At 49.1% G+C, this 23678-nt stretch overlaps 1 protein-coding gene across 3 annotated transcripts in view; it reads right to left on the reverse strand.

Moving 5' to 3' along the window:
* Positions 1-5117: 5117 nt before the first annotated feature.
* SYNPO2L (synaptopodin 2 like) overlaps positions 5118-23678 on the reverse strand; it is a 61960-nt gene continuing 43399 nt past the window's right edge. For all 3 annotated transcript variants that reach the window (XM_054034433.1, XM_054034434.1, XM_054034435.1), the window contains exon 4: positions 5118-13774. In XM_054034433.1, the coding sequence (XP_053890408.1) occupies positions 11457-13774 (2318 nt within the window). In that variant the 3' untranslated portion in view covers positions 5118-11456. The remainder of the gene's footprint in view (positions 13775-23678) is intronic.

A 23678-nucleotide genomic window follows, 5' to 3' on the forward strand; every position in this document is an offset into this window, starting at 1 on the left:
GTCCTCCGTTTTCTCTTTCTAATGTTCACTAGCCTCTGCGAAGGAGAAACATTTGCAGCTGGTGAAGGAGAAGGGAGAGGTGGTTAAAAAAGACACATTTTAGAGAACAATGGGTACACTCTTTCATTACAAGGTCGCATTTTTCCTCTGCCTGCCGGTTTGGTATGAGAGATCACTCACGCAATGCCCCAGGCAACATATTTCAGCTTGCAGGCAGCCATGGTAAGCCACAGTCTTTTGGCTTTTTTAACCTTCTTAACATGCGGGAAAGGTTTCAAACAACAGCGCATTTCCCATATCAAGGATGAATTGGGTTGGCCATTTAAAATGGGTTTTCAATGTAAAAGGAGGGGCTGCGGTTTCCGGGTTAACATGCGGCACAAACCCAAGTAAACCACCCACACACACACACACACGATTCTCTGGGATGATCACTTCACCCCTCCCCCCCACCACGTGGTTAACAGCGGGGAACATTTCTGTTCAGAAGAGCAGGAACGGGCACCTCTGAATGTCCCCCTTAATAAAATCACCCCATTTCAACAAGGTGACCGTGAATGATATCACTGTCCTGAGGATAACAAAGAGAGATAAGGAATGGATATTGTCTGCATGCCAGCAAACACCGGGACCATACGCTGCCATGCTTTGTTATGCAATGATTCCAGACTACGTGCTACTGGCCTGGCGTGGTAAAGTGTCCTACCATGGCGGACGGGATAAGGCAGCCCTCCCCAGAAACCTTTTGCAAAGGCTTTGGGAGTACATGAAGGAGAGCTTTCTGGAGATGTCCCTGGAGGATTTCCGCTCCATCCCCATACACGTTAACAGACTTTTCCAGTAGATGTACTGGCCGCGATTGCCAGGGCAAATTAATCATTAAACACGCTTGCTTTTAAACCATGTGTAATATTTACAAATATTTACAAAGGTACACTCACCAGAGGTCTCCTGTGTGCCCTGAGGGTCTTGGGTGAGTTCGGGGGTTACTGGTTCCAGGTCCAGGGTCACAAACATATCCTGGCTGTTGGGGAAACCGGTTTCTCCGCTTCCTTGCTGCTGTGAGCTACCTACAGTACCTCCATCCTCATCTTCCTCGTTCCCCGAACAGTCTTCCCTGTGTCTTTCTCCATTGACGGAGTCATAGCACACGGTTGGGGTAGTGGAGGCTGCACCCCCTAGAATGGCATGCAGCTCCGCGTAGAAGCGGCAAGTTTGCGGCTCTGCCCCGGACCTTCCGTTTGCTTCTCTGGCTTTGTGATAAGCTTGCCGTAGCTCCTTAACTTTCACGCGGCACTGCTGTGTGTCCCTGTTATGGCCCCGGTCCTTCATGGCCTTGGAGACCTTTTCTAATACTTTGCCATTTCTTTTATTGCTACGGAGTTCAGCTAGCACTGATTCATCTCCCCATATGGCGAGCAGATCCCGTACCTCCCATTCGGTCCATGCTGGAGCTCTTTTGCGATCCTGGGACTCCATCACGGTTACCTGTGCTGATGAGCTCTGCGTGGTCACCTGTGCTCTCCACGCTGGGCAAACAGGAAATGAAATTCAAACGTTCGCGGGGCTTTTCCTGTCTACCTGGTCAGTGCATCTGAGTTGAGAGTGCTATCCAGAGCGGTCACAATGAAGCATTGTTGGATAGCTCCCGGAGGCCAATAACGTCGAATTTCGTCCACACTACCCCAATTCCGACCCGCAAAGGCCGATTTTATCGCTAATCCCCTCGTCGAAGGTGGTGTAAAGAAACCGGTTTAAAGGGCCCTTTAAGTCGAAAGAAAGGGCTTCGTTGTGTGGACGTGTCCAGGCTTAATTCGATTTAACGCTGCTAAAGTCGACCTAAACCCGTAGTGTAGACCAGGCCTAAGAGTCCATTGGAAAGAGGTTTTGCAACTCAGAAATTCTAAGCAGAGCAAACCAATCTAAAGCATCAAATATAATAAGACAACAACAACAATGAACATCGTTAGGACATAAGGATACCACCAATGGAACTGACACAGAAAGCAATAATATGGACACCCCATGGAGAGAGGAGGGCAACCTAGAGAAACATTACACAGAACAGTAGAGAAAGGAGCTAAATCCATCAACATGACATTCAGAAGCCTGAACACACCATCACAAGACCAGAATAAATGCTAGAAACTGGTGGATGCCCTACACACCTGAGGGGGTGGGAAGATAAAGAAAGATAATGAAAATTCCAGCCCTGCAGTGCTAGAGACCTACTTTTATTATACAGTGCCTGATCTCACTCCATGCCCTTCGTCATTCATTCTAATAGCAGCTGTTGAGTTCCCTGGCTCATTAAAACACCCATACAAGAGTTAATCTGTATGTGCAGTCATCCCAAGGCATTGCTCTCAGGTGGCTGCCCAGGGTCATGGAGGCTGCAACCATTAATAACAGGGGGAGTGATCTGCTGGCATTTTGCTTCCCCATAGAGATGTGTCAGAGATGAGTTCACCTCTGCTTTTTTCTGTCTGTGCATCTCCACTCTATGGGACAAGAGGATGAGGGAGATGCTCAGTAGCTTGCTGAAATGCTCATGAAACCCCCGAAAGGTTGCCTGAAAGGTGATCTGCAAAGAAAAATGAGTTGAGTTGATTTATGATTGCTTCTTTATGGTTGATTTAAGAAGAGGCTGAAAGAGGCATATTTTAAAAAAAATCAGCCTTGAACACTAGAAATTCACATCCTATTTAAGCGGAGAATTAGCAAAAGGGTGATATCAAAAGAGCCAAGAGAGAGAAAGCTGAGCAACTGAGAGGGGAAGGGATTTCTATCTGGACCGTTTGTTTTCACTAATATCCATCTAACTCCAATGCCTACGTAAGTTTTTTGAATGAAGAAAGCCTTTGTTAAAGACTTGACACCCACACACACAAGTGCACAAGCCCCGTTTAAAAAACTCCCTTTCAGGTCACCTTTAATATTGGAACAGGAGAAAAGAATGTATCCCACAACTGTACTATGGGGAGCAGCGTGGACCAAGAGCTCATCCAGAGAGGACACAGGAATTGCCAGAGCAGACCCAAAGGCCATCGAGCCCAGTGTCTGCTCTCTGACTGTAGTCACCACCAGATCCGTCGGAGGAAGATGCACTAAATCCCTGAATGGGCACTTCCGGAATAATTTCCCTGTAACAACATCTTGCCTCATCCAGCATTAGACCCTGCCTCAGCCTCATTTTCTCTCTTTGCCCAGGAAACCAAAGCTCCATAACTGGCACTATTGTAGCCTTTTATTCTATTTAATGTTAATCATATCTAAGTGGGTTCTGCTCTGGTGGCTACAGTCTCAAGTTCAACAGAGTTACCTCTGTTCTAGATTTAGAGTTCATAGGAACACATAAAACTATAGGCAAATAACACATACAATTACAAGAGCATTTATCTTTTTAGTAATTTTATTAAAGTTACCAACAAAGCTATAAATGTCACAGCATATACAATTCCTATAAATACATATAGTGAACTAGTTATACCTACAGACATACTCACATCCTCCTAGATGGTGTTAGAGTCTGTTGGCCTTCTCGTGGATTGACCATCAATATGGGAGTGGTTCCTGCTGGAGGTTCCCATAGGAAGCCCAATTTCCCTGCTCTGGGCACCCCTTTTTATACTGTGAGTCTTTCTATACCTACATGCTGCACATGTAAATGAAAGTGTCAATCCGCACTTTCTTATTGGTTTATGTCCCCTGGAAACACAAGGGACCCCAAGTTCTATAGGCTGGGTAGGTTCTTGTCAACATTGACGTACCACCTTTGTCTGCGGTTAGGGCACGTGTTAGAGACAATATTTGTTGTTATAGCATTTTATGATTTAATTTTAATCTTCCCTGCTATACTTTCACAATGTTACCGATTAGTACCTCTTTCCCATCATCTTTTGGGTTATTTCTCAGTCATTGTCTTGAGCCATCACTTCTTGTCTCCAAGGCCTAAAATAGCTAAGCTAGAGTCTTGCAGGCCTTGGCCTACAGGCTTTTGCATTTCAGCTTGTCTTATTCATGTCTACTACATAGTTGCTCTAAACACTGACTAATCTTATACTTTTATAATCCTACAAAGCAACTCTAATTAACATACAGTGAATATATGTAATATAACATTGATTAATCATAACATCACACGATAAATGGATACCAAACTAAAATAATTGGCTACACTATTGAAGAGCTCTCTCCTTCTGAGATGTGGTTCATTAGCCCAAAGTTAGCATCACCTCACCTTCTCTGGCTCAGCAGTCTCACTTAAGGGTTTTGCCCGCTGCAGGTAGCTCCATCCAGGCCTTTCCCTCGGGCTGCTAGTGATAACTTCTTCCCTGCTCCTCCCTGACCCTGGAGCTCCTGCAGATGCCTCCCTGAAGATTTCTCTCTCCTCTTTATCCTCATATCAGAACATTAGGCCTCAGCACATGCTCTCCCCACTTCCCAGATCTCACTGCCAGACCCACTCCAGGGCTCCCCATCCTTGTCTTAGTCTCTGGTGTCTCTCTCCACTCTCTGGGGGACCAGGTTCCCAGGAAGCCCCAGTTCCAGGCTCCCATCACATGAAGTCTGGCTGCCTGACCTAACCCCATCACCTAGCTGGCAGATAACTAGATACAAGTGGGACTGATTCCAACTCCTCCGAAAGTACAGCCCACACTGTGACACTGCCCTGTGGGGAAGTTTCTTCCCAACCCCAATCAGGCAGTGGTTGGTTTTAAAACCTGAAGTACCAAGGTTATTTTTGTTATTTTAAAATGTATGTAGGTATTAAATCCTATTATAACTGTGGATGTTCTCATCAACCATGTACATCTCCAAACCTTTTCTAGACTCCTGCTAATCTCTTAGCCTCAACAATATCTTGTGGCAATGGTTTCCCCAGGCTAATTGCGGGTTCTGTAACCATAACATTTCCTTTCATCGGTTTTAAATGTGCTGCTTGGAGTGTTAAATGGGCACTTCTTTGACTTTTATAAATCAAAGGGAATAAAAAATATAATTTCATCTTCATTGTGTGGTTTTTCTGTACAGTGAGCTCAAATGGAATATGCAGGGAAGGTGGGCGTGATTTAGCAGCTCTAGTATCTGAACAAATCAAGTGACAAATGCAATGGTAAAGTGCATATAAGAAGTTTATTCCTCTGCACAAACAAGTGTAAAGTGACTGTAAATCAAAAACACAAAAGAAAACTATTTCCATACATATAGAAACCAAAACTTGGTTCTCCTTCCACGGTCATCACCTCAGGTCCGTCCCCCGCTCTGAGCACTGACAAATTTCTTCCCAGGAGCACAGGGGAACTGCTAGACCCTGCAGAAGGAGGGGAGCAAAATCTAGCTAGGGAACAATCCTTGGTTGTACCTGACTAGTGTGTGATAAACAAATGAGAAAACAAAAGGGAGTGTTCCTACAGGTGTCCCTAGTGCAGTGGTGCCTAGGCCAGGGGCGTGTGGAAGTGAAAGGGAGATGACACTGCTTACCTTCGGAGCACAGCTAACAACATCTCAGTTGTTATCCATCAAGAGCAGCTACAAAACCCATAGCTCCCTGAAGAGAGGTTTGGGGAGGGGATGGCAATGTCCTCCAGCTAGCTAGTCCCAAATACTCCTGCTATGGAGAGAGAGGGGGCACTGAATCCCACTGGAATACAGACCTGCTCTGCTGCAGGTGATGGGTTATCTTTAGGGCCCTACCAAATTCACGGCTGTGAAAAACGTGTCATAGACCATGAAATCTGCTCTCCCCCCATGAAATCTGGTCTTTTGTGTGCTTTTACCCTATACTATACAGATTTCACTGGGGAAACCAGTGTTTCTCAAATTGGGGATCCTGCCCAAAAGGGAGTTGCACGGGGGGAGGAGGGGTGTCATAAGGTTATTTTAGGGGGATTGCGGTATTGCTTACTTCTGTGCTGCCTTCAGAGCTGGGCGGCCGGAGAATGGCAGCTGCTGACTGAGGGCCAAGCTCTGCAGGCAGCAGCGCAGAAGTAAGGGTGGAAATACCATACCATGCCATCCTTACTTCTGCACTGCTGCTACTGGCAGCTCTGCCTTCAGAGCTGGGCTTCTGGACAGCAGCTGCCACTTTCCAGCTGCCCAGCTCTGAAGGCAGTGACGCTGCCAGCAGCAATGCAGAAGTAAGGGTAGCAGTACTGCAACAACCCCCCCCCACACACACACTCCCTTTTGGGTCAGGACCCCTGAAATTACAACACCATGACATTTCAGATTTTAATAGCTGAAATCATTAAATTTACAATTTTTAAAATCCTATGACCATGAAATTGACCAAAATGGACCATGAATTTGGTAGGCCCCTAGTTATCTGTAGGCAGAAGCCCCTGTGCCCTCCTTTGGAAGCCTGTCCTCAGCCTATCCTCACTTTCCCACTGGCACACACAGCTGTTCCCTAATCTTGTTCCTGCTCTCCTATCATCAAGACTCAGGGGAGGGGAGTTGGGAGCAGCTGCTGCGACCAAAGGCAGCTGCTTCTTCATACCAGACTCATATGCGACATCTCCACCTCAGTCAGCCCATTAGCTCAAAGCTTCTGCTCAGAGCCATCAATGCTAGGCATAAGCAGACTAAGCAATTATTTAGGGCCCGGAGCAGCTCAAGGGGGCCCCCATTCCCTTTTTATTATGTGTTGGGGCACACAAATATTCCTGCTTAGGGCCCCCAATGGGCTAGTACTACCTCTGCTGGTGGACGCCACAGTGGGCTCTCCTATCCGAATACAGGGAGACCTAAATAGCTTTCCTGTCTTGCAATCCCTGTAATTTTGTAACCTTCAAACATGCCAGAGAGAGAAGGGAAAACCATGGGGATCAAAAAAATGGACCCCTCACTAAGTGTCCAAATGCTCAGTGAGGGTTGGGCCTGTCTCTGCAGCATGGCGGCGAGCTAGAACTTTACACAGACTTTCTGCCTAAATAGGCGTCTTTAACAGCTGGTGAATTTTACAATGAAGGTAGGCTCCAGGCAGAAGACACAGGGGCTGGCCCTCTGAGGGGTCAGACACCAGTCTCCTGTGACAAACTCCACTGCGGAGAATGAGCCAACCCAGATTCGCCTAGGGCTGGTTAATGGGATGATTAGCTGGTCATTAATTTGTGAATGGAGCACTCCTAACCCTTGCAGACCCCAGTGTCCGGTTAGTAATTAACTACCACCCAACTACTCATCCCATTAACCATCCCCAGGCAGATCTGGGTTGGCTCATTCTCCTTAGCAAAGTTTGTCACAGGGAGGCTGGTGCCTGGCCCTTTAGAGGGCCCCCCATGTGACAGCAAGCTGCCCTGCTTTCGGCAAGTGGTCATGAGAGGGGTAACTGGCTACTCCAGAGTAGTTATGGGATGGAGCCATGAACCACTCCTCCCCACTTCCTGGGGGAGTTTTTTCCCTGCTCTGGTGTGAGGTAGTGAAATAACAGCAGTAAGTTCCCAGCTGCAGTCCTCGGAGGAGACTCACTTTAGTTGCACCGAATCCCACCTCATGCTAAAAATGCACCTCTTGTATTCTGTCCTGTGACACCCCTGGGTCTCTCCTGCATAGATGCTGGCAATAGAGGCAGAAGCCAGCAATGGTACAGGCAGGCACCGTGTAGACTTCTTCCCGGCCCCAGGTACAGCTCAGCTGATGGATGCATCTCAATCCTGACTCACACCTCATGTCTATTGCAGCCCTCGGTCTTGGCCTGCAGCTTCCCCTGCTGCTCCAATCCTGGTCCTTGCCTGAACACAGGTGGACAACGGTGGGGTCAGGATGTGACGTGAACTGATGTCAGCAAAACGCTAGGCTGAGACCCATCTGAGACTCCTCTAATTTGGTTCTGAATACGGATTTGACTCCAGGTTTCTAGGGGTGAAAGTCCTAATCCAATGCACAACCCCCACCCTCCCTGTTCTCACCTCTTACTCTCACATTAGTACATTGCTCCATATTAGGATTCCAGCTAGGTCAGATTAAATCACCATTAATCCCAGTTTCAGATACTCTTCCTGAGACCTTCGTGTGCTGAACTAGAGCTCCCGACACAGTCCCTCCCTGAGAACACGCCCAGTCTCCTCTGGGTAATTCTCTGACAGCCAGTGGTATTAGAGCAACCACTTGCTTTTCTAATGTCTGTCTTCTCTAGGGAGTTAACTCAAGCTTTTCACAGCCCCAACCTCATGCCTGTCCCACACAAAACTCTAGCTGTTATCTGAGTTTAATGATGCTTCCCACCGGGGCTAATTAACTCATCATGGGTCTATAAACTAAAGCCCAGGTCAGGCTTTCACTTGGGCTGTTAACCCACCCACTTTGCAGTGTGGACCAAATCATTTGAGTGCTGATAGTCCTCCAGCACCTTCCCCCAATTCCTCCTGTGTGCCCAGAAGGAGAGACAAGTTCTCCTCAAATGCTCTAGGAAAGAATCACACAGCAGTTCAGGTTACTGCCGCACAGAAAGCCATGAGCTATGGCCCTTGAAGTCCTAACAACACACATGGGAGAGTGCAGGACCAGTGAGGACACTAACTCAGGTAGGGCCTCGCAGCATGGCTGCTTGCACCCAGCCAAGGCTAATATTGGGGGCTCTGACACTGGTGCAAATCACCTGAGCTGCACAATGGCTCATTAACGAAGGGCCCTTTGGGAAGTTCCCCTCAGCCCTGCTGGTGGCTGCTGGGCTGGTGAGTGAAGTCTGGAGAGGCTGTCACTGCCTCCAGTCCTGTTGCTTCTGCCTCAGAGCCCCTAGTGGAATGTGCACTACAAGCTCTGGGGCTGGGACACAGTGGCTCAGCTGGATTGGGGCAAATGTGAATGGAGCTGGCATGAGAATATGTTTATTTTACTTTGATTATGTTCCATCTATCCCAATGACAGAGCTGCCTCTCATTGTGTTAGGTTCCCCCACTCTCTCTGTCCCAGAAGACCACTGGGATGAGGTACCAGAAAGCTCTGGAACCACGTACCAACGGGGCATGCAGGAGCTCTAGTCTCTCACTGCAAAGGGACCTACATCATAGGGCCTGGCCACACTGGGCTTGAGACCACGTGTAGAAAGCGAGTTTGGGTTTGGTTTAAGTGCTGTTCCAGCCAAACTGTTTTCAGACCCAGTTTGGTCAGACAGTGGAGACAGGGCTGTTCTGTGCTCTCCTCTGAGCTCAATTCTCTGCCTGAACCGAACCCAGTTTTGCTGACCCAAAGCTTTAGATCAGTCTCCTTTAATCTCGAATCCGAATTCAAAGGAAGGAGCATGTCTGCTGACTTGGAGACAGCTCACAGCCTGGGCTAGGGGTTCATAGCTGCCTGGTCTACACTTAACACATATGTTAACATAGCTGAGGCACTCAGCGGTGTGAAAAATCCAGACTCCTGAGCACCATAGCTATGGCAGCCTAACCTCTGGTAAAGATGGAAGAATGCTTCTGTCAACCTAGCTACCGTTGCTTGGGAGGTTCCTACAGCAATGGAAAACCCCCTTCCGCTGTGGTAGTCCGCATCTACTCAATGAGGTTACAGTGGCATGGCAACAGCACTGTAGCCAGGCCACTGTAGTGCAGTCATCAGGGCCGGCTCCAGGCACCAGCCTGGCAAGCAGGTGCTTGGGGTGGCCGCTCCAGAGAGGGGCAGCACGTCCAGATATTCGGCGGCAATTCGGCGGATGGTCCCTCACTCCCGCTGGGAGCAAAGGACCTTCTGCCGAATTGCCGCCGCAGATCGCGATCGCGGCTTTTTTTTTTTTTTTTTTGGCTGCTTGGGGCGGCCAAATCCCTGGAGCCGGCCCTGGCAGTCATGGCCCTAGTCTCAGAGTCTCAGTCCTTGGAGGTCACTGGAGGGGGGGGCTGTGAATTCAATGGTGGTGACCCACTCTTTTGGCATCAGCAGCGTGCATGCTTTCTCCTGTCTGCAGGATCAGGCTAGGGAATCAGCTGCAACAAGAGGGAGGGGGCAAGGTTGAAGAGCAGGAAGGCAGACTGCAGGAAATGTGCAACCCAGAGCTCAGCACCACCCACCCATGGCTCTTGCTGATACCCTGCATGGCTGCCTGGGGGAGGGGAGTGCTCCCTTGTCACATGTCCTTGGTGTAGGGAAGAGTCCATGCACAGCTCTGGTGTCTGAGGCCATCCTGCCTGAAACCAAGCTATGAAAGGAATGACTAACCACCCAGTGCCAGCGGGGGAGAGCTGTGCAGGTGAGTGACTGATGCTTTCCAGGGGATTTTAGGCTATTCTGTAACTATCAAACCCTCCAGGGAAGCTCTGAGTTAATGAGACTTCTCATGCACTACTCTTCTTCTCCCCATTGCTTTTAGCTGGGCTGGGTCAGCCCACGTGAGGGGCCGACCTCCCTAGCTGAGCAAAGAGTCCTCAGGGAAACTTCACATTGCTCATCGCCTCCACTCCAGCAGCTAAAACTCCTGCCAGAGCAGAGACTGACCCAAAAATCTGGTATGTGAATCTAAAGTTAGCCCCAACTCCATTACAAGCTAGCCCTGCACTCTCCCACAGAACCATCTCTCCCGCATACAGCATCTGAACTAAACAGTCAGTAGCTGGGCCTCATTTTGCTCTTCTGGCTTCCCAGGAGACCCCTCCTTCCCTCTCACATTCCTCCAGACTTACCACAGGCCCACATCGACCTTTCAGCCCTCCAAGCTGCCCTCTGCTGCTTGGAGCCAGCTGGGATCACCTCCTTGGGTGAAGGGCTCCAGGAAGCTGGAATTCCCAGGGTGGGACCCCGCTGGCTTCTCAAACACAATCCTGGCTGCTGGAAGACCATGAGCACTCCATGGCTGTCCTGAGCAGGGCGAGCAGAGGTGCTGTGAATCTGAGTAGATGCCCACATCCCCTTCCTGTCCCAGTGTCCCCTAAAGCACCTGCTGCTCCCCTACAGAGAAAGGCCTGGGGAACACTGTCTCATTTCTCACTTCACTGGGGTGGGGTCAACCCTGGGTTCCAGTCATGTCTCCGCCACTCACTTCCCATGTGAGCCTGGGTGGGACCCTTCTGCGCACAGTGCCTTGTTGTCCGCAGCGATGGGATGGCACCTGCCTTACTGGGGCACTGAAAGGGTTAACAGAGACTTGTTTCTAAAGCCCACTGGAGATGAAAAGTGCTTCCTATCCCTTAGCATGACAGTCTGTCCCTCCCATTCCCCTGGCCCCAGAGACAGGGTTTCATTGCCATGCAGCTGTGGGCAGAAGCAGGCTGGAGACTATCGCCCTGTCTCTGTTTTCCTCCTGAGTCCTCTGGCTCTAGCCACAGCTGGGAAAGCTCATAGTGATGCTGCCAGGCTGAAAACAAAGGGGGACGGGGGCTTTGAAGGGAGTCCCCCCCCCCCTTTCTGCCTTTTGCTTCACACACCCCAATTTATTGAGCTCACTTTAAAGAAAACCCAAGGAAACTATCTTGGTCAGGCACCCAGTCGTGCCCATGGGGGGAGGGATAGAGGGGACAGCTACTGGTTCACTGGTGCCCAGAGCCTGGCCTCCACACATGCGCCTGCATCCCAGTTTTGGCTGCTGAGAACCTGGGTCTAGCTACCTGGAACCCGGAGGAGGAGGCTGGGCGTGGCGGAGTCCCTTGGCCTACCTGACTGAGCTCTGGGGAGCTTTGGTACAGGTTTGGGGCCTGGCTGGGACCGGCCTGGAAAGGGGCAGGGGTGGAGGAGGTCAAGTCCGTCTTCCACACTGGCTCATCCAGTGTGGTGGCAGAACGGGGAGTTAGGACTGTGGGTGCCAGGCTGCTCAAAGTGGGCATGGGAGCAGGTGTGGAGAACCGCCGGATCTCGTAGGTCCTGGCTGTTTTCACAGGCGCCTGCTTGGCTGGGGTGAAAGACAAGCTGGACTGCTGGGCTGGCTGGGGTGGAGGGTTCTGTGTGTCAGTGCTGGGGGGCTCCCCAAAACAGAACATGGCCGACTTTAGTTGGTAGGGTTGGTGGCGCATGAAATCAATGGCCTTGATCCCCGATTTCTGGCTGGGTGCCTTTTTCACTTTGCTCTCTGCTTTGCTAGCCTGAGACTTGCTTGCTGCTAGGGGATAGAAGGGGGAATGCAAGGGGTTGTAAGCTATTGGGGGTGGGGCACGGATGTTGGATGAATACTTCCATGATGATGGTAGAGAAGGGGTGGGTGAGGGGGCCCTGGGCTTGGAGCCTGGCCTCGGTGCTGCCTCCACCACAAACTTGTCCATGCGGCTCTGTCGCTTGGCAAAAAGTTCTGCCCCTTTGCCCTTCAGCTGTGGCATGTCATGGGCACCGTTTACTAGTCCGGCAGAGGCACCTTGCTGCTGAGGCTTAGGAGCCACTGGGGGAGGGGCCTTGAACTTGCGGCCTGAGGACTGCATGAAGTTGCAGGCCTCGGCTCCTAGGCTGAGAAAGTCCTCCTCAGGACCAGACTCAAAGCCCGCCCCTGGGTGGTCGCCTTTGGGTTTCTCATCCAGGTTCTGCACCAGAGACAGAAGCTCAGGGTTGGGTGAATTCTTCTTCTTCTCTTCTATGGTATTGAACATGGGCTTCTTGCTGCCTCGCCGGCGAGCCTCCTGCAAGATGCCAGTTCGGGGGGCTGGCACTGCGATCCGCTGCTCCCTGGATGTTAAGGGCTCAGAAGCAGGTCGTGGAGTAGCTGGGGAGACAACAGGATATGGCTGGCTTGGTAGCAGAGAGCTGCTCACCATGCTGGGTTGCTGCGGCGCTGGGCTGATATACAAGGAGGAAGAAGATGTCCCTCGTGGTTGAGGTGTTGCTGTAGCCCCTGCTGGCTTAGAGGGAGTGGTTAGAATTATGGAAGCTGTGGAGGTCATGGGTGGGTTTGTGTGTGTCTTAGTCTCAGGAGCACTTCCGCCTGTGCCTGGCTGTGGTACCCCTGGTGGTGTTGGACTGCCTGGTGCTGGTATATACAGAGATGTTGAGGAGCTTGCTGGACCATTGTGTGCCATCACTGGTGCAGTGGGAGGTGGCACAGGAGTTCCTGGTGAGAAAGGTGGAGCAGCGGTGCTCTGCCCCCCTAGACTGCCACCACTTTTCTTGGGAGCCAAAGGCCTGAAGATGACGGAGGAAGTCACAGGACGCTGCCCTGAAAATCCAGGAGTGAAAGGCCGTGCAGATCTGTTGAAGAGGCCCTCTGTGCCTGGAGATGGCTGGGCACCTCCTCCAATGCTGCCCAGTGGAGACTGGACCTGAGCAGAGGTAGATGATGGCAGCTTGCTGGATAACTGTACTGCTTCCACATGGATACTCAGTGGGGCCGTGTTGGCCTTCTGTGGAGTAGGCACTTCTCCATTCATCATGCTCTGCTTTGGCACGACACCTGGTGATGGCTGATGGCTCTCAGGCTTCTGAGCTGGGGCTTTCTCCACCATATACTGACAAGACCTCTCCCTCTGCTGCTCAAATAACCGTGCTCCTCTGCCGGAGGTTTCACTCAGACCCTGCTGCGTCTGCCCCAGCTGCTGCTCAGACTCTGGCTTGGGCTTTTCAATGTCCAGGTAAGTGTTGTCCCAATCCGAGTGGTTGGTTAAGCTTCGGGCATCTGAGAAGCCTTCCTCATCAAATTCTGACTCACTGGTTGGGAAGACACCATCCTCCTCCTCGTAACAGCGGTCCTCGTCAACGCTCCCAAAACTGACCAGGGTATACTTCTTAGCTCTCTGCCTGCGCTTCTTGAACATCAGCACGCCCTTGGAGTGAGGGTTTGGCGCATCCGTCAGCAGGGACGCAATCGTCCTGCATTTGGTTTTGGCTTCTTTCACATTCTTCTCCTGTGTGCTCTCACTGCGGTGCAACTCTGCAAGGGAAAAAAGGAGGCAAGTTCAGGGCTCCATAGAGAACTGGACATACAAAGCTTTGGCAACAACTGGACTGAGTGTTTCTGGTGTCCATACAATGAGAGTCACTCCCACCTCAAACCGACCAGAACGTTAGGAAAAAATGACATGAACATAATGAAAATTGCAGCCCTCTCTTTTTCCATGCACACACCGTGGGACGGGCTTCCCCACCTACTGCCAGGGACCCTCACCTTCCGGACAGCCAGCCTGTGGCAGAGGTCAGAGATGGCTCAGTCCCTGTTACCTGCTCAGACCCAGTGCTTTCTCTTAACAGAGATGGCCAAGGGTCTGACTGAATTTCCTGGGGGGTTGTTTTGTGGATATGTGTCCGCAGAAAATTGTTCCTGTTACTCATCAGGACATTTCAACCTGCACTTTGCAATTTGCACCAGGGTGGAGCAGCTTGTGGTCACCCCTGGGAAGCCCTGCTGGGAGGGCTGGCCAGAGACATGTCCCTCTCTTTTCAGAGCCCTGCTTCCTGGGAGAAGCGGGAACAAGCAGTCCCAGTGATCCCCAGAATGCAGCAACCACTAGGGTGAGCAGGCCCCGCCCAGGTGTGCAAGGGCAGGAAAGCATCTTGCTCCCCCCTCCCTAGCCCCTTGTGGGGCTGCCTGTGAACTGGGCTGGACAATGTCAGCACTGAGTGCTATCGTGATATTGTGAGCGCACCTTCACTGCCCCCTGAAAAGTGCGATAAGGACAGTACAAAACCTGCAGCCGTGAGAGCAATGTTTCACGCTCTCCCATAACCTCTTGCCTGTGCCCAGCCAGGACAGAGTCACTATGCACATGAGCAGGAATCCCAGCTGCCTGCCCTTCAGAACTGGTCAGCCAGGCCAGAAAGAATCCTTTTGCACAGGGTCTCCCATGGCCTTCGCTACTGGAAAAGCCAACACCTGTCGGGGCCTTGGCCGAAAACACAGGCTAATCATTTTCCACCACCTCTGCCAGCCTGCTGACCAGCAAAGCCCATATGATGGGACAGTGTGTTCTCTGCCCAGTGTGCAAGGTGAGGGGGGAGCTCTGAAAGAGTCAAGGGTGAACCCAAGGGCAGCTGTGAGAAGAGAGTTCATAGGCACAACTAGAGACTTGGACTCTGAAATCTGAAAGAAAAAATAATCTCCAAGTGATTTCTCATTCCTTTTTCGTGCTCCTGACCATTTCCACTGGGGGAAAAGACCTTTCCCTGCTTCTCATCTGCCCTACATCCCTTTAACAGCAGCCTCTGTGCTTCGAGCAGCACCAGGAGAGAGGACAAAGATGCTCTCAGTAAGCTTCCACTCACAGGTCAATAAACTGCACAGCACCTTCCCCTGTCCTTCGAGCCCCAGCATTCCTGCGGCAAAGACACAATACGCAGTCCTGCTAAGGCGACCCCCACTGGATCTAGTGGGGTGGGATAGGAGAGGCACTAATGTACTGCTGAGGAATGCTGCTAGTTCTCCCCAGGACCTGAACTGTGCAGCCTCACAGATCTCACCTGGGGCCACTTTACTCCAGGGCATTGTTGCAACAGGGAAGAACAGCTGTGGCCAAGTTAGCCCACAACGGGGGAGGGCAGCAGTGGGCACAGAGCTTGCCTAACCATGATACCAATGAGTCCTCTTGGGCCCTCTGTATCACCTCTGGGGCCGTAGTTTCCCTCTTCCCCTTCCCACCCTCAAGCAGCCCATCTGCAAAGGTCACAAAGCTGTAGCATGTGTCATTTGGTCCCTGAGGCTCCCGGTCACCCCATTCAGGAATATCATCCACTCCCACCCCAGGCTTCCAAAACAGGCTCTGGAATGTCAGAGGGGTTGTGATGCTAGGAAGCTTTCAATAAATTCAATGAAAGTCCCCTCACCAAGCTTTGCCTGGAGCCATTTCATAACAAACATCATGGCTCCAGGTTAGCTACAGCGAGGCAGCTCCAGACGGAGATCCAACAAGGAAAAGGTCAGCAGCTTCTCACTCCGTACACAAGAGCCAGCCCTCTCCCCTTGCACCTAGAGGGCTGGAAATAATGAGCAAAAATGCCAGTGTGCTAACAGCAAAAGAATGGGTGCCCCTTTTGCACTGGCATGCGCTGAGCTAGGAACCCCTCCCCCCACTCTTACAGAATGGGTCAGTTCAGCATCATTGACTCAAGACTCATAGTTCACATACTTTCACTGCGTCTTGGTGCTCCCCTGGCTTTGCCCTTCTGGAGTCAGCTGGGGGGAGTGGGGCCACAGGGCTACAGTCACAACTCAGTTTTCTCTCAAGCGCACAGTAGGGGAGAGCAGTGAGATTTCCCTCACAGAGCAGACCTCCACTGGCTAGTCTCAGTCACTCACCCTATCAAGGGAACCCTGCCTGGCTCAAGTTCTGGTTCCAAACCTGTTGAGGCTAAAAGCAGGGCCCAAGAGGTGAAGCCAGCCTCACTGTCCAGAGACATTCGCCCTGTGGGCTGTGAGTGGGGAGACTTCTGGCATTGGCAAGCCGTGGCTAAGGAGCGGTGCCTCCAAATGCTAAGGTCTGTGCAGGCACAGGTGGCAGCAGAGCATCATGAAGGGTCTTAGCTCTGGAGTTTGGGGCTTGGAAACCCCTACTAGGAGAGACTTAAAAGCAACCAGGGTGTGATTCCACCAACACTGGGCCCTGCCTCAGTAACAATATCCAAATGCAGCTTCCCACCAGTCACAAGTTTGCCCCCCAGCATCTTGCATCGTTCCAAGATTCCAGCCTCCTCAGCGTTCATTAGAACTAGACTCTCTGTGCTTTGAGGTTCCTTGGCCCTTTACAGATAATTGCTAAGCCCCTTCATGACACCCTGGCTTCCTGCCCATCCCCCAGTTCCTACTCCCCAGTTCACCAATAGAAAGCACTTTATTCTTTGCACTTTAAATCCTTCCCCACCCCCGGCACAATGTTCAAAGTATTCAAGTCACAAAGGCCAACAGCAATTTGAGACAAATGGGAGAGGAAAATGCTCTTCTGGCAACGAGTTAAAGTTTGGCTAGGAGAGCAGAGGAAGGAAGGAAGTCTGTACCTGCATAGGGCTGATCCAAGCTCTTGAAAGCAGCGTCCAGGCCTGGAGACTTGGGCATGTCACAAAGTCCATTTAACTCACAGCTCTCCATAGAGAGAGAGGCAGAGCAGCTCCCGGCTGGAGCAGAACCAAAACTCTCAAGCGTCCAAGCTCTTTGCTATCAGCTCCACAAGCCTTTTAAAGCCTCTTTTGTCTCTTAGGCATCTCTACCAAAAGCCATGAGGTCATGCTCTCTATTTTTATCCTCTGTGCTTCATCACCGGGCAGTGTGATGGACATTGTCACCTGTCACTTAAACACTCTCCCCCTCCGCTTTCCTCCCTCTGTAGTGTGGGTTTAAAAATAAGAAAATATGCTGGCTACCAGCAATCTTTGTTCAGTGCAAGCATCAGAGAATGAACAGTGTTTCTAGCCCCTCGTTGTGAAGCATTTAGAGCTAAAGTACTCATTTCTTTCCATACCCTTGGGTTGCTGCTGTCTCCTGTCCCACTGGGGAGAGCAGAAGAAATGCACACAAAAGGAGGGGGTCCATTCAGCACAAACACTTAGGGACCACGCAGTTCTCAGATCAAGACAAGGAGGAAGAGATATGGGGGGAAAGATTCTCTCTTCCTGTGTGTATCACTTTTATTCTATGTCCTAGGAGATCCAGTCCAGGACAGGGACTCAGGGCTGCATTGACAGAGGTGTGTCAGGGTTACTGAGTGCCTGTATGTTCATGGTTGAGTTGAGTATGGGAGACCCACAACTGGACTGCAGATGATGTTACCTACAGGGCTAAGGTGTGTTGGCACATCCATATGAAGGGCCAAGGAATTGGTACTAGAAGGTAGGCACTGGATGCAAAGACTGCGATGTATTGGCAGAGCTGTGTGGACGCCCAGCACTGGAGAGAGGAGGGGGGAGGCGAGACAGAATTGTGTTAGAATGATGTGAGGACCTGGGAATGAGTGGTGATGGTGGGGCAGGGAGTGATTTGCAGGGCAGAGCTGGAGTTTGTTTTCAAACTGTGGTGGAGGCTTGCACAGCACCTCTCTACACTGTGTCTAGCTGGGTTTGTACCAACAGCTCGTCTTCTCTGTGAGCAATAAAGTCACTCTCAATTAAACCCCCCAACTTTTAAAAAGTGTCCTTACCAGGTGATTCTCCCTTTGCAGCAGTCAGAGATTTAGAAACACAGTTCCCCATGAGTCAGGCAACTCCTCTCCAGGGTTAGCATATTTAGAGTAGAGGCTGGTCAGTGATGATCTGACAGTGCCCCTGAAATCCAATAGTCACTGCCTTACTGCAGTGAATGGGAGCTCAGCAGGTAATATCCCTGAAGAACAGATCTGCTCTCACACACATGAGCTCTCAGAGAGTCATAAAACAAAAGTGTTTAATCATCTTCCATTATGAATATTTATACATTCAGGAATAAAATACCTTAGGGAAAAGTCCTATAGAATCTAGTAGAACATGGTAACCTTTTAAAATGATTTTAAACTAACCTATGGGTGTCTATAGCAGGAATATCACTCTCTAATAACAAGCAGTTTAAAAATTCAAACAAGCAGTTTAAAAATTCTACAGGAAGGATATAATTCCACTAACTTCTATAGGTATTGAAGGTAATTTCTATAGAAACCTTTTAGTTAATTTCTATAGAATGCTGATTTGTCCCTATTGCATTCTGTAGAAATAATCCATAAGGAGTAACTTATGCAATTAGGCACTGATCCTAGAAAAACTCATGCATAGGCTTATCTTTACTGCCATGAAATGAGTGGAACTACTTACTGTAGGAAAGTTAAGCATATGCAGAAATTATTGCAGGATCAGGACTTAAGACAAGAACAAAAACAAGTGAATACACAAATTTGCTGAGCCACTCACATACCTAATACTGTGGGCTCATTTGTTTGCTACAGAACAATTAGACTTAGTGGGAGCTTTTATTAATAAAGACCCAAGCCCTAAGAAGCATTATGAAGCAATCTCCATAAAAGAAGGAATGTAACTGCTAAGATCATAAATGGGAATCTATTCCTATGTGATTAAATAATTATGGAATGCTGCTCTTTCAAATGGTGTCACCTGGAATTCTATTTTTCCAGCTATTTCTGTTCCAGAAGGTCATTTTTCCATAGCTGATGTTGCAGATCACTCACTCAGTCAGTCATTAGATGTTATGGAAACTTCATGTTCTTTAGATTTGAGGTCCTTTCAAAATAAGATCTTGAATAGGTTCCACTGGATTCCAAGGCATTTCCTTATTCAGAGCCAGCTTATCAACCCACAACTAGTGTTGGAGTTGCAAACAATAAGTTTATAAATAATTAATATATTATTTTCTTTAAATTAATGGCATAACTCTTGGGACAAAAAAAGCCCTTTCCTCAGTCCTAGGAATTGGAATACAACCATTACCTCTGAAAGGTGGTTTACTGATGTAAGCTCCCATTCAGCATTTAAACACATGTTTAACTTTATGCTTGTGCTTAGGTCCATCCCTATTCAGAAAAGCACTTACTCCTACTGAAGTCATACTTAAGTACATATTTAAAATTCAGTCTACACTTAAGTATTTTGCTGAATCAGGTCCTTAATTCTCTCAGGGGCCAAGATTTTCTAAAGTAACTAGTGATTTTTGGGAGCCTAATTTGAAACACCACTTTAAAGGGTCTTGATTTTCAGGGACAAGGTCTCAGCCTTATCTGCAAATCAGCCTTCTTTAAAGTATAGCCCAAATTACTACTTACTTTGGAAACTCTTGGCTATGAAGACTTAAGATATGGCTGACCTTCTGCTGCGCTAATAGTTAAGAGTTTTACCAAGGAGAGAGGGAGTGGAGGCATCTCCACTTTTCGCAAAGTCATGTGAGCCTTGCTGTTTCCTCCTGGAGCCCTGAACAATCTGAGGGAGAAGCTGTTCCCTCAGGCAAGTTCCCTTCCATCAGAAAGTGCTCATCTGATGTACTCGGGAAAACTGCATGCAGGAGCGCCGCCAGCTTTTTTGCCACCCTAGGTGGCGGAAGGTCCCACCCCGAAATGCCGCCCCCGACAGAGGTGGCAGAAGGTCCCACCCCCGAAATTCTGCCCCTGACAGAGGCGGCGGAAGGTACTGCCCCCGAAATACCGATGATGACCGGGGCAGCCGAAGCTCCGGCCGCCACGGTCACCGCCCCCCAAATGTTAGTATCCTAGATGACCGCCTAGGTCGCCTAATGGGTTGCGCCGGCCCTGACTGCATGTGTAGCCAGTGTTGCCTCCCTAATACCTCACGCTCAGTATCACCTGTGTAGCATTTTGGGACAAGGCTACAATTGGGGAAACTTTCTTCTTACAAAGTTCATAGCTGCTTTGGCTCACTGCAGCAGCACAAAGCAGCCAGGGCATACCAGTGAGTCTGGCTTTTGCATTTTTTGTGATAGCACTGCATCATTGACTTATATTCTCATTGTTTGCAGTGTTGTTAGAGCCATGGCCCCAGGATATTAGAGAGACAAGGTGGGTGAGGGTAGTGATCAATGGCTCGAAGTCTAGTTGGCAGCCATTATCAAGCGGAGTGCCCCTGGGGTCGGTCTTGGGGCCGGTTTTGTTCAACGTCTTCATTAATGTTCTGGATGATGGGATGGATTGCACCCTCAGCAAGTTCGCAGATGACACTAAGCTGGGGGAAGAAGTAGATATGCTGGAGGGTAGGGATAGAGTCCAGAGTTACCTAGACAAATTAGAGGATTGGGCCAAAAGAAATCTGATGAGGTTCAACAAGAACAAGTGCAGAGTCCTGCACTTAGCACGGAGGAATCCCATGCACCACTACAGGCTGGGGACTGACTGACTAAGCGGCAATCCTGCAGAAAAGGACCTGGGGATTACAGTGGATGAGAAGCTGGATATGAATCAACAGTGTGCCCTTATTGCCAAGAAGGCTAATGGCATATTGGGCTGCATTAGTAGGAGCATTGCCAGCAGACAAAGGGAAGTGATTATTCCCCTCTATTCGGCACTAGTGAGGCCACATCTGGAGTATTATATCCAGTTTTGGGGCCCCCACTACAGAAAGGATGTGGATAAATTGGAGAGAGTCCAGCGGAGGGCAACAAAAATGATTAGAGGGCTGGGGCATATGAAGAGAGGCTGAGGGAACTGGACTTATTTAGTCTCAGAAAAGAAGAATGATGGGGGATTTGATAGCAGCCTTCAACCACCTGAAGAGGGGTTCCAAAGAGGATGGAGCTAGGCTGTTCTCAGTGGTGGCAGATGACAGAACAAGGAGTAATGGTCTCACATTACAGTGGGGGAGGTTTAGGTTGGATATTAGGAAACACTATTTCACTAGGAGGATGGTGAAGCACTGGAATGGGTTACCTAGGGGAGGTGGTGGAATCTCCATCCTGAAAGGTTTTTAAGGCCAGGCTTGACAAAGCCCTGGCTGGGATGATTTACTTAGTGTTGGTCCTGCTTTGAGCAGGGGGTTGGACTAGATGACCTCCTGAGGTCTCTTCTAACCCTAATCTCCTATGATTCTATGAATATCTCTCATTGGACCAACTTCTGTTGGTGAAAGAGACAAGCTTTCAAGTTACACGAAGCTGAAGGTCTGAAGAAGAGCTCTATGTAGCTCAAAAGCTTGTCTCTTTCACCAACAGAAGTTGGTCCAGTTAAAGATATTACCTCACCCACCTTGTCTGTCTCATATTCTGGGTGTCATTCATTGTAACCCTCAGCACTTACTCTATGGTACTATAGCCAGCTATACCTACTGTCTGTATCTGTGCATTTGATTAGTCCTGAATTTCTTTGCATTTGTCTTTGTCATTTGATTGACTTTAGCCCATTTCTCCCATCTGTCAAGCTTCTACTACATTTAAATAGCCCATCCTCTGGAGAACCAACTGTACAACTCCTTCCCTTCTTTATATCAGCTGCATATTGCTAAATGCACCATAATCTCCACTCCATCCTCTAAGCCATTCATTAAAATGAGTATTAGTGTTATTGACTGTCCTTATTTGTTAACCACAGTGAGCTCAGGACTTCAAAAGAAACAAATAAAACTAGTCCCTGCCCTGAGGAAATTGAAATGTCCACACTGAAGTTGAAGGTGTAATTTCCAGCATGGGTAGACGTACCTGCGCTGGCTCTGATCGAGCTACTGCGCTAAAAATAGCAGCATAGCTGCTATTGCATAGGCGGCATGAGGAGCCAGCCTCCCCAAGTACAATCCCTTCTGAAACCCTAGGTACTTACTAAGGGTGGCTAGCCTGTCCTGCTGCCTCTGCAGACATGGCTAACCTGCTACTTTTAGCTCGCTAGCTTGATCAGAGCTAGCATGGGTATGTCTATATGAGTTGTAAATTACACCTCCAGCTCCACCATAGACTGACCTACATAGGGCAAGACATGCTGGGAGAAGAGGGGAAGTGCTGACTTAAAGTTCTGTTCGTTTGTTTTAAATCCTCCTCTCTTCTGCAGTCACATAACATGGAGGTGGAGAGGGCAGCATGTGATTGATATAGATTAGTGTTTGCTGGCCACAAGGGAGACAAGGCAGAAGTAGTACTATTGGACCCAGAATGGACACTGGCAGAACTCCAGTCAAAACCTCCTCCCAGTGAGACATCATGAACCATTAATAACTATTCTCTCTATTCTATTCTTAGTCAATTGTGTAGCATCGTACAGTGGTTCCACCTAATCCGCATGGCTTTCATTGCCTTATGGGAATATCATGTGGAACCATATCAAGTATCTTACTAAAGTCAGCATGTACTATGTGCACTGTATTTCCTTCAGTGACTAAGCCTGTTATCTTGTCACTTGGCTGTCTGATCTCTTTGGTTGTGATTAATCTATGTTGTTCATTATTTATCACCTTATTTTCTGCTGGTGCTTTCAAACTGACTGCCAGAGTAACTTTGTTGGAGCTAAACATACTGCTCTGTAATTCTCTGCATCTCCATGCCTCTTTCTTAAATATAGGCACTATGTTTGCTCTCTTCCTCATAGACCTCTCCTGTCCTCCAGGAGCTCTCAGAAATAATGTCTGACACATATTCCGCTAGTTCCTCAGGTTAAACCTCGAGGGTGAATGTGACCAAGCCCAGCTCTTTTCAATATACTCAATGTAACAAGTTATTTGTAATCTGCTTGCCCCGATCCTGTCTTGTGAATGCTCCCATTCCTTGTTCATTGAGGGCCAGATCCTGTGCTGATGTAAGTCAGTGTAACTCCATCTACTTCCATGGAACTATGCCGATTACACTAGGGGAGGACCTGGCCTTACTTATTCTCCTGTTACTATTATCAGTTTTAAAGGAGACTAAAGCAAAGTAGCTGTCAGCATATCAGCTTTCTCTTTGCCATCTGTTAGCTGCTCTCCTTCCCTGTTGAGCAGCAGCCCTCCCCTCCCCCATCATCCTCATACTTCCAGTGGATTTGTATAAACCTTCTGCTGGTTCCTGTTTATGGCCTTTGCTAACAGCACCTCAGTTTGGACCATCTCTTTGACTTTGTTCCTATACTTCCTTATTATTGCCCTATAACTTTCCCTTTCCACATCCCTTTCAGCCCTGATGAGACAACATGGGTCATTGATTGGGATTCCTATTTTCCATTTGCAGTGGGATTACTTTCAACTGGGCCTTGGAGACCCTGGAGCCAAGAAACTATTCACTGTGAGGAGAAGGACTCAGAGGTGTATGTATGTGTTTATTTTAAGGTAATTATTGTTCCTGTCAACTTAAGACCTGAGCACATTACATAGTTACGAATAGATCACAGAATGTTGCCAGTAACTGGCAACAAGTCAGTTTAATCACACTCATCTCCACCATGCCACCCTTCAACCATCAGCTAACCACATCC

This window comes from Malaclemys terrapin, chromosome 7 (genome assembly GCF_027887155.1).
Source record: "Malaclemys terrapin pileata isolate rMalTer1 chromosome 7, rMalTer1.hap1, whole genome shotgun sequence".
In the NCBI taxonomy this organism is placed as follows: Eukaryota; Metazoa; Chordata; order Testudines; family Emydidae; genus Malaclemys; species Malaclemys terrapin.